General features: G+C 40.4%; 1 protein-coding gene across 1 annotated transcript in view; it reads right to left on the minus strand.

Moving 5' to 3' along the window:
- Positions 1–13,404, minus strand: part of pde8a (phosphodiesterase 8A) — a 41,274-nt gene that overhangs the window by 2,758 nt on the left and 25,112 nt on the right. Inside the window, exons 4-19 of the mRNA XM_020080265.2 lie at positions 13,011–13,067; positions 12,733–12,787; positions 12,204–12,292; positions 11,691–11,769; positions 11,190–11,330; positions 10,130–10,218; positions 9,984–10,035; positions 9,281–9,323; positions 7,592–7,669; positions 7,296–7,366; positions 5,704–5,868; positions 4,139–4,187; positions 3,859–3,994; positions 3,542–3,740; positions 2,056–2,273; positions 1,187–1,319 (exon numbers count right to left, since the gene is read on the minus strand). Coding sequence (XP_019935824.1) covers positions 1,187–1,319; positions 2,056–2,273; positions 3,542–3,740; positions 3,859–3,994; positions 4,139–4,187; positions 5,704–5,868; positions 7,296–7,366; positions 7,592–7,669; positions 9,281–9,323; positions 9,984–10,035; positions 10,130–10,218; positions 11,190–11,330; positions 11,691–11,769; positions 12,204–12,292; positions 12,733–12,787; positions 13,011–13,067 — 1,654 coding nt within the window. The remainder of the gene's footprint in view (positions 1–1,186; positions 1,320–2,055; positions 2,274–3,541; positions 3,741–3,858; positions 3,995–4,138; positions 4,188–5,703; positions 5,869–7,295; positions 7,367–7,591; positions 7,670–9,280; positions 9,324–9,983; positions 10,036–10,129; positions 10,219–11,189; positions 11,331–11,690; positions 11,770–12,203; positions 12,293–12,732; positions 12,788–13,010; positions 13,068–13,404) is intronic.

Raw genomic sequence — 13,404 nt, forward strand, 5'->3', positions numbered from 1 at the left:
GCTTATTAGTGACAGCTCTTTATCGCAAACAGCAGCTGAATAGGTTAAAAATGAGCTCAGTGTGTCTGTGCATGAACCAAAATGGGAAAATAAAGTTTGCCACTGGAATCAGATAATGTCTTAGTTCTCTTAATGTAAAAGGAGAGCCTGTATTCAGTGTGTGATAGATATTAGTTACACATGCGAGTGGAGCATGCTTCATGCAGTCACATGATTGCAGGCTTCTGTATGTTTCAAGGTCAAATTCACCATCAATTACGTTAAACAGAAGTGCATGGTACGTTGGAGTACGAGAGCCACTTTTAGACTACAAACAATAGATTTCAAGAATAAGGTCATAATTTTGCATGCGTTGAAAATAGGAATGTGGAGCATCTTGTTAAGTTAAACTTTATTATTAGTTTCACAATCAACATTATATTAGAATCACATAATCATATCTATCAGGACTTAAAAAGATTGAGCATAATAGAAATAAAATAATACATAAAAAAATTAATAAATTAAAACTTATCTTTTATTTCTATTATGAGTTCTTTCTCATTAAATTACAACTTCTCATACAATCTCTCTTTTTTTAAACTTCAATATGGCCCTAATCCTGTGTTGTAAGAATGACAGAAGTAAGGTTCCAACATGACTGAGGTATCTCAAGTTAACTACACAATTACAGCAGACATGTGACAAAACAGCTAAAACTCTTTATCAAAGCTTGTACCTTCTTTTTTGACCTCATATCAAACTCATACACATGTGAAAGTTTTCAGGCAGTGACTGGATTCAATATAAGAATTTAGGGACAAATCATCAGTCGGATCATTTATTTGTATTATTGCTGCCCTTAAGAGGCAAGAGCAATTTTAAATGTCTGTGTTGAGCATTCCTCACAGAGATGAGAAAGATGTTACCAGGTTGTAAAATTCTCCCCCTGCAAAGATATTTGCAACAACAGGCCACAAAGTCCCCTGCACCAGTATCCCCATCTCCAGAGCTCTGACACTATTGTTGCATGTGTATTGTTGAAGTGTGATTCTTCAACAGCACGTGACACAATGACAGTACAGTGTTTATATAAATGTGTTTATATGAATTATCTGAATGCTCCTGTGTGTCCTTCCTGCTCTGACTCAACACGGATCTGTTTGCAAAAAATGCTAACATTGGAAATCTTCATTTTTAATCTCACCCCGTTCTCCTCCAGAGCAGCCAGTGGCTTGTTGATGCTGTTGACAAATTTGTTAACGTGTTCAAAATGTTTAGTCATCTCCGTTGCGAGCACCATATCAATGATGGCCTGTCGTAGTGTTCGATATTCATTCCTAAAGAGAGAGAGAGAGAGATTGACAGACATCAGATGAGAGAAGGGGGTGAAGGCAGGAGAGAGAGAAGAGAATAAAGAGGGAACAGAGAGATGACAGAGTGGTAAATAGCACAGAAACCCGTGTGAACAGTTTTCCTCCTCTGACTGCCATGACAGTAGCAATGAATGGAAGCTTTGTTCACCTTCCCCCTCTGAGGGGACCAGCACATGTGAGCTATTCTGCTTTGGGACTCAAATCACATTACTACCCCGCCGCTGTCAACACACACACACACACACACACACACAAACACACACACACACTTCATGTGCTGTCTGTATCATAAACAGACTCCGAAAAGAATATGGAGCTGCAATGATTAGTAGATGAATTGAGTGATAACAATTTTTTAAAATATTATTAATATTGCATTATTCAGCTTCACTGAGGTAACAGATCAAGCAAAAACAAAAACTTTCAATTTGCTGAATAAATTTGTAAACTTTGTAGTTTTGTTAAAATATCATTTCAAAGAAACTCTCAAAACTATTGTTTTAAATACTAACTTCAGATATGTAAATAAATACAATAATATTTATTTCAGACTTGAAGCCACACACTAGAACTGCTTTCACCTAATTTACAGCTAAATTTGACTCCGTTCTGTTTTTGGTGATTCTGTGATCTTCAGTTGAGCAAATAACAGAAAATGACAACTTTTTCTCCAGGTGACCAGGTGTCACAGATCTCCCACCTTTCGATGTTCTTGAAGATGTTGCACTTATCGTCTCTCGTGGTGATCTGGAAGGCCAGAGCTGCATGGTGGCTCTCTAACACGGCTGTGTCGTTGTAGAGAATGGCCAGCTCGCTCCCCGCGTTGCACAGGAAGCTGTTGGTGCGGCCCGGGTGGTCCACATCGTGCACGGTAGCAGCAATCAGGGCAGCCACCTCATCAATGGGATCCAAACTTTGCTGTAGGTGCAGATGACATGAAAAACAGTGAGACAATGAAATCTGACAGGTTGTTGTGGAAGAAAAAGTAGTAGCTCTATCTTGTGAAAGACAGTTGTGATTTAATAATATAATAAAAAAAAAGTTGCCCTTATTTTAGCTGCATTTGCAGGAGACACTGATTTCCTTAGATCTCAAAATATGGAACACATTCAACTGGCTGGTTATAAATGTGTACATGTCACCGAATATACTTAGTGTGTTAGCATTCTACATTTACACTGAGAGAAAACGTTCAATTTGCTGAATGTGTTAAACCTTTAACTTGATTTTTTTTTAAATTCATTGCATAGAAAGCAAATTGATGAAATATGCCAATAGAAATTTTAGGCATCATGATAGTTTATTAGGTCATTTATTGCTGGCTGGATAGTTTTTCACTATGTGTAAAAAGTAAAAAATATTAGCAAAGGAAACAAAACAAAAATGAAGATTACCAAAAATAATTAAAATTTCTCATTCTCTCTCGCAACTGTGTGCTGTCTGCAGAGGTTCAGGGATCCATTAACCTTGGGAGACTTTACTTCACAGTTCGCTGGCTAAGCCAATGAAAGATCCCTCCACTGACATCAGAAATAGACAGTTTGGTAATCAGCTTAGCTTCAACTGCTTGTTGAGCCACTGACACACTTGGAGAAAAAAAAAAGACCACTCAGGATAAAGTCCACTCAGACAGGACACCTGACTGTCAAGACCGAGCGGGCAGCCACGCCCCATAGATAATCGATAGAAAATCCAAACAACAACATACTGTATGTGTTTGGACCCACACCCAAAGCAGCAGTGAACATTCGTAAACTAAACGATGGCACCCTCTAAAACTAATGTCAATGTGCTGACTTTTAGCAACGTATTGAAATACACTATGAATATATTTCATTACGTAAACCCGTATAACCGACTTTTTAAAAACAACTCTGATAAAAGCTTATAATTATTAAAATTGTGGATTCATTTGAAGTATTTTTTCAATAATTAATCTAAAGTTTAGTGAATAAACTTACAGCAATGAAAGTGAAATATGGCCACAAAATATCCTGGAAACCCAAACTGTTTGTTTTGCAAATATTTTGTTAGAACAATAATCTATTTTTAAATTTAATTTCTGCCCATCAGCTTATTAACAAACCACACCTCTAGCCTAAACTATATAATGGCTGAGTAAGTTTGGCATTTTTCAAAATAAAGAAGCATGATTCATTTGTTATTATTAGTGTTTGTGAATTTACCTTGACCCTCTCCTTGCAGAGAAAATAGGCTGTTGCGTGCAGGACATCAGCTGCATGACTGGAGTTGTGGTAGGAGTTACTGGAGTGGTAGTTAGCTTCAATCAATTGTAGCCAGGAGCGCAGAGTTGCCTCAGGGCAGTTTAGGAATTCACAGACCCCAAAGCGGGAGAAGATCTTCAGGCCCAAGTAGGTCAAAGGCCTGCGGGAGGGTCCGGCACAGTAGTTTAATATAAACCCTCATACCAAGCTCTCATTCCATGCTGAATAAAATTCGACACAGTCCCTCTGGTCTGGCCGTAACTGTGGTGTTGCCTCACCGTTTCATGGTTGCAGCCTCCAAGTTGAAGACGTCAAAGTCCCAAGAGTCCTCAATCTCCATGGTTTGGGCGATACGAGGGGGTATGTCATTTATCGACAGAGGAGTTGTCAGCTGACTGGGGATGTGGTGGGGCTCTGTGAGCAAAGGAAGAGACAAGAGGAGGCGTTCACATAAGAGGGGAAGTTAAAAAATAGTTGTTCACCACCTCTGGATAAAGTATACAAGGAGAAAAAAAACAGAGCAAGTCATATCATCATGCGTGCTTTATGTAAACTTACGTTTTGTGGAAAGTATGTATTCGTTTCCTGACAATCTGCGTAAACCATCCTGTGAACATTATGGAAAGAAAAAAAGAGTAAAGGACTGAGGAAGCAAGCGTAAAAAACTGACTGAATACATACAGTTCATTAAATCACCATTTATCCTTGTTGAACAGACACTTTAAACTTTAAACTACAAACAAACTCAAGTTTAGCCACAAGTCAAGGGGGATTTCCACCAGAGAAGTACTTAATAAAACATTACTTTAAGTTCACTTTTTAAACACCTTGTCAGTTTAGTTTGGACTTCTGGGGGCTAATGTCGGCCCAAAATTCATAACTGGAATCTTCAAAGCTTACTTTGTAATGATTTTCCCATACAGAAATTAAGACCTGGGCTCCAGAAACATGAGTTGGATTATAGATCTCTCTGAATGCATCACTGCATTTTGACAAAGTTACACAAGGAAACGCAATTTGACAGAAGAAAGAGCTTAACAAATCACAACAGTATTAATAAAAAAGAAAACAGACATGGAATTTACTGATTTTCCATTACACTCTTTTGGGTCCTTTTATTTTGTGTTATGGCAAAATGTTGGTGGCTTTGTTGACACCACATTTCGTTTCCCCACAACAGAGGGAGTTTAAAATATGAAAACCATATTTATGAGCTGTAAGGCCTATATAATCCAGCCATATTACGTATTTTGGCGTTAGCGGCACATGTGTGTGTGTTGCAAGTGAGTGAAATGTTTACCTCACAAGTGAAAAAGGAAGAGCAGACTGGCTCATCTTTGACCCGAGCATTGTCTCATGATGGCGCTGCCTCTGTACACACTGGCTATTTTAAGATTTTCTCCCCAGTAAGATGACAGCTCCTCTCCTAACGTCGACTGGCTCTTCTGAGTTCAGACCTCGCACACTTCACACCACGAGCCAAGAAATAACAAATGCAACCGGGCACCTCAGAAACCAATTTGATCGTATATAAATAATCATCTAAGCCCAAACGTCGGTGGTGAACATCAGCCTTTACCACTAGAATTACATGTGACACCTCTGTGTCTCCAGAGAGCGCATGTATAAGTGAAGCCATGCTTATTCATCTGATCCAAAGAACAGGATGTTTCCAGGCCTGCGGAGCCGAGAGGAAGAGGTTCATGTGAGTGTGTGCATGTGTGCAGGGCGAAGGAGGGAGGGAGAGAGAGGGAGAGGGGGGAGACAGGGAGGGTGGGGTGGGTTTTCCTCTCCAGCCTACAGGAGCACAAAGGACAATCTAACACTTCCTTTGGGGTCGTTGCCAAGACTGCCAACTTGGCACTCTTTCTACTTCTGTACTTCACCGTTACTGTCTGTTAATCCCTCTCTGTCTCTCTCTCCCTCCGTAAAATCGTGACAAAAAATATACCACGGACATTAAAGCATCTCCCTTTTCTTTCACTGGTATTCACGTAGACCCTCGTGTTATCACTCTGCAAATGCTCCCATGCGAGTTATCACACCGGAGTCGATTCAGGAAGCTGCTTGGGTGTTCCTGACCCAGCCAAGGCCCCCCGCGCTCTCAGGGACCCGCCGCTTACCGTCATCAGCCCGCCCACGAGGTCATTCGTATGAGGGTCTTCATCCTTGGTGCCCAACTGTGGGGAGTAGAGCTCAGTGGTCCTCAGGATCTCCAGTACTCGATCCAAGGCTTCTGCTACGGGCATGGGGCTGCTTTCCTGCGCTGCATTGATGATGTTGATTACCTTGAAGATGAAAAAAAAAGAAGTGATCTTTACATTTATTTGCACTTTTTTTTCAGCACATAAGGTTGAAACAGTTACTGAACCAGTGAAGGGATCGTAAGCTTAGGAATGAAAACTGGAAATGGGCGGGAACAATAGACTGTATATGAAGATGGAAGACAGAACACCTCCCTCAAAATGAAGCCAAACCATCTTAATTGCCCCCCCCCCCCCCCGTGACTGGCTGAAGTGGGTCATAAACCCTGCCTCCTCCATGTTAGCAGATGGGACATGGATAAAAACTCAAAAGTCAAAAGTAGATGTTGAATACATTTTCTTTCTCAAAGATGGTTTCTGTCATTTCTGAGACTAACTCGCGATTGGTTTTGAACATGTATCGACAGGACCTTGATTCCAAGGCTGTATATCATTACTGCACAGACTCCGCCTACAAATGACGTGCAAGATCACTGCAGCCCTGTAGTGCATTTCTGTACAAAGGGAGGAAGAGGAAATCTACCAGAACCTCAATAATTTACACAACTGTTAACATGTGGTTTGTCAATGTGACGTCATCACCAGAGACCCTCCGAAAATTTAAAAAATAGTCCAGAAAATATTTTAAAACCACAAATTGTAGTTTTTACACTTTTATTTTTGTACGAGTTAAAAAATGAGATAGAATGTGGTAATTGTTGACCATTCAAAGGTTTTGGTTTTAAGTTTTTTACAATTGGATGTGTCAGTGTTTCCCCCCCACATTTCCCCTGCTTAGCTAAACATCTACTTGCGACAGTTTCACATTGATAGCAGCAACTTTCAGCAAGATATAACAATATAACAAAACTTTGGTTTCTTGAAATGATCATTAAAATATTAAAATATTTCTCTAAAGTAAAGTGTTGTGAAATCACACACGTCTACTCCAACATGTGAACTTGGTAGTATTAACAACGGGCACCTATGGTGAAGTCATAAGGCATGTGAAAGAACACAAGTTCTATGTAACTAATTTCCACAGAAACAGCACCAGCAGTTCTATCAGTGCTTTATTCTAGCGAGGATGACGCCTACAGGGACTGACTACACAGTCAAATGATAGAACAGAGGAACTGCAGTGTGTCATATGACCCATCCCTGGGGACTTTCTCTGTTTCCGACTATCCAGGCTGCAGACTGCATAAACCACTGAAACGGCAGGTCATTCTGGTGCAGCATGCTTTCCTGTCTTGTGCATGAAATGTGGCATTTTATCAGCCTATCTCCTCTTGACATGGTATGCGTGGCCTGAGACTCCGCACTCCCTGTGCAGCAGTACAAGAAGGCCTCATGGCGATTGTGAAAACTTTATAACCCAAGAGTTTGGTCATGAGACACAGAGCTTCAGTATAAAGAGCTGATCATATGATGGAGGCTGAAAGGGATAATACCGAAGGAGATGAACCAACCTTGGTGATGGGAGCTTCTATAGTCATGGAGTGGATGCGGGCCATTGAGGAGTGCCTTCGCTGTGAGCTCCCTGAAAACCAGACGTCCGCGTGTTATAAGCTCAAACTTTCATTCAGCCAAACTTTGACAACAACAAATTAAGCTTTAACTTTCCGATGAGTTTGTTTGTGTGTGTGTGTGTGTGTCTCTGTGTGTGTGTCCAATCAACACTTAATGCAAACAGACAACTGGGAATGTTTCATAAACTGAAAAGAAACGCCCAGACTTTCCATCATCTATCTCCCCTCACTCTCACCATCGCTCCCCCGAGACGTTGTGGATCTTACGTCCAGAGAGCCTTTCCTCCTGTCTTTGTGCTTACTGGATTGAATGTCTGGGGAGAAGAAAACACCTTTCATTAACACACACAAACACAGTTCAAGTTTAGTGACACAGATGACATTGGCCCTCATCTCAATATCCTTGGCAGGAGGATGAGATGCCTTAAACAGGCCAACCAGAATATAGCCGCCTGTTGTCGATCACTATTACGCTCCTTTTTGACATATGGTGCTTTCTCACATGTTCTGTTTTGAGGTTTGACTCCGGTGAAATTGTAGTAATTGACAGAATATAAAAGGTGCAACGGTGAGATTTTATAAAACATATTCATATTAAACATCCTGCACTACCGAAGGGATGGCTGGAAATACACTTGTACTTGGAGGAATGGGATCAGTAATTTAAATCCATTGAAAAGATTCTAGATTTCATTTATATTATCTAGATCTGTCCTTGGCATTTAATGCATAATGCAGGTGTTTTTGCTCTCATTTTGCTTTATTTATTTTTTATCTCAACCAATGAGTGTTTAGCTTCAAGACCATTCGGTCAGCATGAGGAACAAAGAATCGTTTGTGGATTTAAAAGCCAACGTTCATTTTCTTCTTCTTTCTCTGCATTAATTTAGACTTCATGGACTATGACTCCGACCAAGACAACTAATTCTGAGTGTGTGATTTGATTTGAAGGGGATTTACTGTTATAAGGGATTAATATAAAGCCATGAAACTTCTCTTTGATTCTTCCTCTGAGGAAGCAGACAGCTTTGGACAGTTTGTACATTTCAGTTCAAAATGACAGAAACAGGGTTATTTCAGGTTAATTTTTTCTCAATTTCTGAATGTGCTTGAAAATGTAATAAAAGAAACTTAAGACTGGCAATACACAGACAAATTAAATAAAGAAATAAAACCAATTAAAACACCAGTCACTTTGACAGGCCAGAGACGAGTAAAATAAACCTTTTAATACAGTTTTATAAACCAATAACAATGTTTAAAAGAGACTTATTTTTAGTGAGCTGTCTAAAGGATACAGACACAGCAGAGTTATTATTCCTGTTCTGTTCCTGTTTCAACTCTAGAGGAAATAAAAGTGTGGATTCGCTTTTCAATCTCAACAATAGAGACAATTCTGTTTTTGGAAATATTTCTCTGATAGATAAAGCAGGACTCAAGAGTCGAGTGTGTAAAAACTCAGGTCGTGATCAAAGAAATAAAAGATTTTCTTGCAAGGTGCAATTTGTTTGTTGACATATTTCCAAAGTTTACAAGGCTCAGGGTTCCCAAATGTGAACATCTCATATTTAGCGTTATAAACATGCCACAAATATTTGTTAGTCTGCAAACTATCAGATAAAATTAACACTGTGCATCATCAGTGTAACAGTGGAACTGAATGTTGTTCTTCCTAATGACAAACACAATGTTGGCCCTCAGGTCCTGAGTCTTGTGCCTGATCACAATTGATATGGAAAGAAGTTCCTTCAGTGAAGCTCATACAGTAACTGGTCCACAGACTCCACCGCAGGCTTATTGAGCCTTGGCAGAGCTATGCACTCTATCGAATGTGTTATTCTGATCCAGAGAGGTAAGACTGAACAATCTTACATGTACTGTGGGTAATCAATATGGAGCAGAGAGAATTTCAGGTTGGATCTTACCTGTCTGAGACTCTGCCTGCACACGTTCACTGGTTTTTTCACTCTGCATGAACAGAGAGAAAAAGTTAATTAATATATTCAAGCCAAAAGGCTCCCGTCACTCAATGACTCCATCAAGACCTGTGTTAACGTCAGACCTGAGTGATCCCATCACAATAGTTTCCTTATGAAAACATTTCTTAGTGTCCAGTCATTTAGAATTGTTTGTGGAAACCACCTCATATATAATATCATATATTTTCTCTCTCTCCAAACATTCAAATATCTGGTTGATATCTAGTAGCTGAAAAGTTCAGAACATATGACACCATCTTTATTTCACCTGATAATCATACTAACTTACTCAAATTGTCAAAGATGCAACTCCTAGCAACCAAGTTGAACTGGAAGAAAGACAATAGTATTTAGGCGGAATAGACCTTTAAAACTGAGGTCCTAGAAATGTGGTCCTGAAACTGCAGGAACAGAGTATTGCCACTTTACCAAAATGATTTGTTTTGTGTGAGTTAAATATTATTTCATCTTAAAGCCATGTGCATCAAGACGCTCAGATCACAAGTGGTCAAAGGAGAAACATTCAGGACGTATTTTAATGTCGTGTGTGAACAGATGAACTTAAAGCTGTCCACTTGTGATGGGATCACTCAGAACCAAGTCTGAACTGGGTCATTATCAAATTAGCAAAAATGGAAACACGTCTCACCTTATTATTATCATGTAAAGGCCTGTTGAAAGACACATAGTGTCTGATTTTTCTGTGAAAAAACAAAAAAGCTTTTTAGTAAATCATGACAAAATAAAGGGAAACAATCAACCAACAGAGTTATTCAGTACTTTACTGTCACTCACCCTCCCTGTCCAATTACAGGTGTGATCTTCACATTTTGTTGAATGCTGTCTCCATTCTTCTTTTTGGCATAATAAATCCCCTGCCACTCCTGAAACAACAAGACAGATCCACAGGGGGAGGAAGTTAAACATATAGAAGCATCATGGGATTTAAAAATCAAAATCAAACTTTATTTGAATGGCCCATATTCACAAATCACAGTGGACTGGCTGTGGCGTGGCGGTGTTTGTGGTGCAGGTCAGACGAGTGTTTCATAGAGCAACAAGCTGCTTTAATGGGAAGAGGGAGCACTCCTGGAGTCCGGCAAACTTGTTTCATGTGCCCTGGCCTACAGACGGCTGTGGCAACTTAAAAAGGACCATCCTGCTGTTCGTCCGACTGAGACTGACCTTCGCTCTCTGTGTAGTAAGATTACAGCACAGCCAGCAACCGCTGTTCTCATTCACATGAAAGGAGCTGCCGGGCGGCCGCTGGTGCGAACTGACAGCACACATGAATGCACGTGCACGCATGCAGGCACAGACACAAAGGCAGGAGCAGTTATCTACTATGCTTACAAGACTGATCTGATTGTGAAGCGATAGTCTACAGTGAATTCTATGTTACTTCTTCAGATTGTGTTTGTAAGGAGATCATTTATTACCTCCGCCATGGAGGTTGTGTTTTCATCAAGATCTGTCTGTGGATTATACATAACTACTGGACAGATTACCACATAACCGGGTAGAAGGAAGAGTCAGGAAAGAAACCATTGAACTGTGGTGCGAATCTGGATGTTATTTAACATTGCGAGATAGGGTGTTATGCAACCTTTTCTTTGATTCCTCAGAGAATAAATCATGGATCTTGATGAAAACATTTAGGAACGTTTAGAAGATTGATATTTATGAGTGTGTGCAATTTGGTGCAGATCCAAATCAAAATCCAGAATGTAAAATGTGGTTTCATAAGGCGACAGTTGGGCCTTTGTTGAGGTATGGGCTCTCGGAGTGCCACTGATGAGTTTAAGTTCTTGTTATATAATTACCCGGATGAGACAATTTAATGAGTGTGTATTACCTTTCCTTTCCGTATGCAGGAGTTTATTGTTTCAAGGAGATCAGGCTTATTCTTCTCACTTTTAGGCACTTCTATAATTTCCTTCCCTATTAGCTCGCCTTGTTGGTAGCCCATTATGGACTCGTAGGCAGGGTTCACGTACTGTGGAGGAGAGGCAAGCAGAGAGTTCAGGCACTGATGGGTGATCTGCTGTTGAGAAAATCCACAGTCAGGAGTTCAGACACAGTTAAGAAGATGACCTCTTGCCGACCAAAAAAAAAGTTTTCAAAGAGGCGGATACATTTTTAGCACATCTCATTTTTACATGAAAACATAACATGATAAACACAGGCTACAGGGGATTTAACAAAAAGAGCCATTCAGAGGGACGGAGACCGAAACTATCAATACTTGTGATCTGGGGTCACAAGACATGAATGAACAGAGACGGGGGGGGGGGGGGGGGGAACTGTACACTACAGTAAACTCAACAAGAAGTATTAAAATCTATTAGAAACCCACTTGAATTACTTGATCTTCAGAAGTGATCTCTATGGCCTCCTGGCTTTGTTCTAGAGCTGTGAAAATAGAATTTCCAGCCCTGGAGCATGTGGAGAGAGAACAGAAACAGAATTTAACTTTTCAACAGTGTCCAGCATCAATCTATATACATACAGTATATATGGTGAACATATATATCTATCTAATAATTCCAGAAGTCTGTCTGTAAGTAGCTCGCTTATCTTGAGAACTGTTCATCTTATCAGCTTTGCAATTGGCAAGTGTGTCGTTTAGGGCCCAAGGAAGTGCAGTGTCGTATTTAGTGCGATTTGAACATTTTATACGTACAATATTAATAACATTAATAACATCTGAATAAACAGGCAAGCAGTGGGACTCCTCTTGAGATTTAAAAGAGTCATAGAAAAGTAGAACATCTTTGTGACTCAGTGCAACATCTGTGAACTTTGGATTCTCACCTAACTGATCTTGAGTTTAACCAGCAGCACTGTTCACCGATACATCACGACTCACCTCAGTTTGAACTGCGCCCGCACCTCTCCGTGCTCCAGCTGTAGCAGCTCGTTGTAGCAGGCCATCACATTGGCATTCTCCACATATCTCTGAGGGTCAGAGGGCAGAACCAAACAACATGGGTCAATTAAAAGACTCAACTAAACTGAATCCCATTTTTCAAATCTGTGCCGGGACAGAATAGGTTGCAATTTTATAACACAATGAGTAACATGGCCAATGCAACAGCCTCCTGAGGAAACAAAGTTCTGGTGTACTGTGCTACTGTGAGTGGTGACAGTCAGGACAGAATAAAATGTACGAAAAGAATAATACAAATAAACTCAGCGCGTGCACACACACACACACAGAATGAGGATTTGATGACTGCATGTAAACCCCTTCAGGAACATTTGCAAAACAGATACATCCTGGATTTTTGGCAAAATATCCTGTTGCATTATTAAAATAAACTGATTATGGGCATCATACTCACAGTAGTCAACAAAATAGTAACAATAATTTGAAAAAAGTCAAACATGTTTCTCACCCTATTAAAGCCAGCATTGATCAGGGGCATCACAGAGGCTTCTTCTCTGTCTGGCCTTGAAAAGAAAAAAATTGTTAGCACCCAAACACTGACATGACTAATGCTTGTTTGGAGAACATCAGCGGGTTACACCATATGACATGCTGCAGGCCTACAGACCTCTTAGTCATGCATTTAAATTCTAACAATACTCCTAACCCTTAAGCTACTTAAAAAGACAATGTGGAAAAAGGACAAGAAAAGGCAGGGAAGTAGAGGGGTCGGTGAATTGCACGTACCTTTTCACAACGGCGACTATCACAGTGTTTTCTGAAGAGTTGACCGCTCTAATTGACCTGAATGTAAACAGAGGGAGCCTTTTAGCCAGAGAGCAGGCTGGTGGAAAAGCCCGTAGCATCAAATCAATGTATTTTTCAGTTTTTCACGCTCCGATTCTCCCAGGCAGGCAGAGCCCAGTGGTGGAGCTCTGTGAGGAGGCCTAGACCTCTGAAAGAATGCTGTGTACAGGGCCACTCATCCGCCTGTGGTTTTCCCCAGCCAGTGGTCATAAAGGCCCTTTAGTTCCCCATCTGAGCTTGTGCGTGTACATTGAACATATGGATTGGCCAAAATGAATGGGGTTAACATACGCACTGGGCAGGGCAAATGAATGTTTGTAAATGTGTTTTTGGT

Source organism: Paralichthys olivaceus, chromosome 1, assembly GCF_024713975.1.
Source record: "Paralichthys olivaceus isolate ysfri-2021 chromosome 1, ASM2471397v2, whole genome shotgun sequence".
Classification (NCBI taxonomy): domain Eukaryota; kingdom Metazoa; phylum Chordata; class Actinopteri; order Pleuronectiformes; family Paralichthyidae; genus Paralichthys; species Paralichthys olivaceus.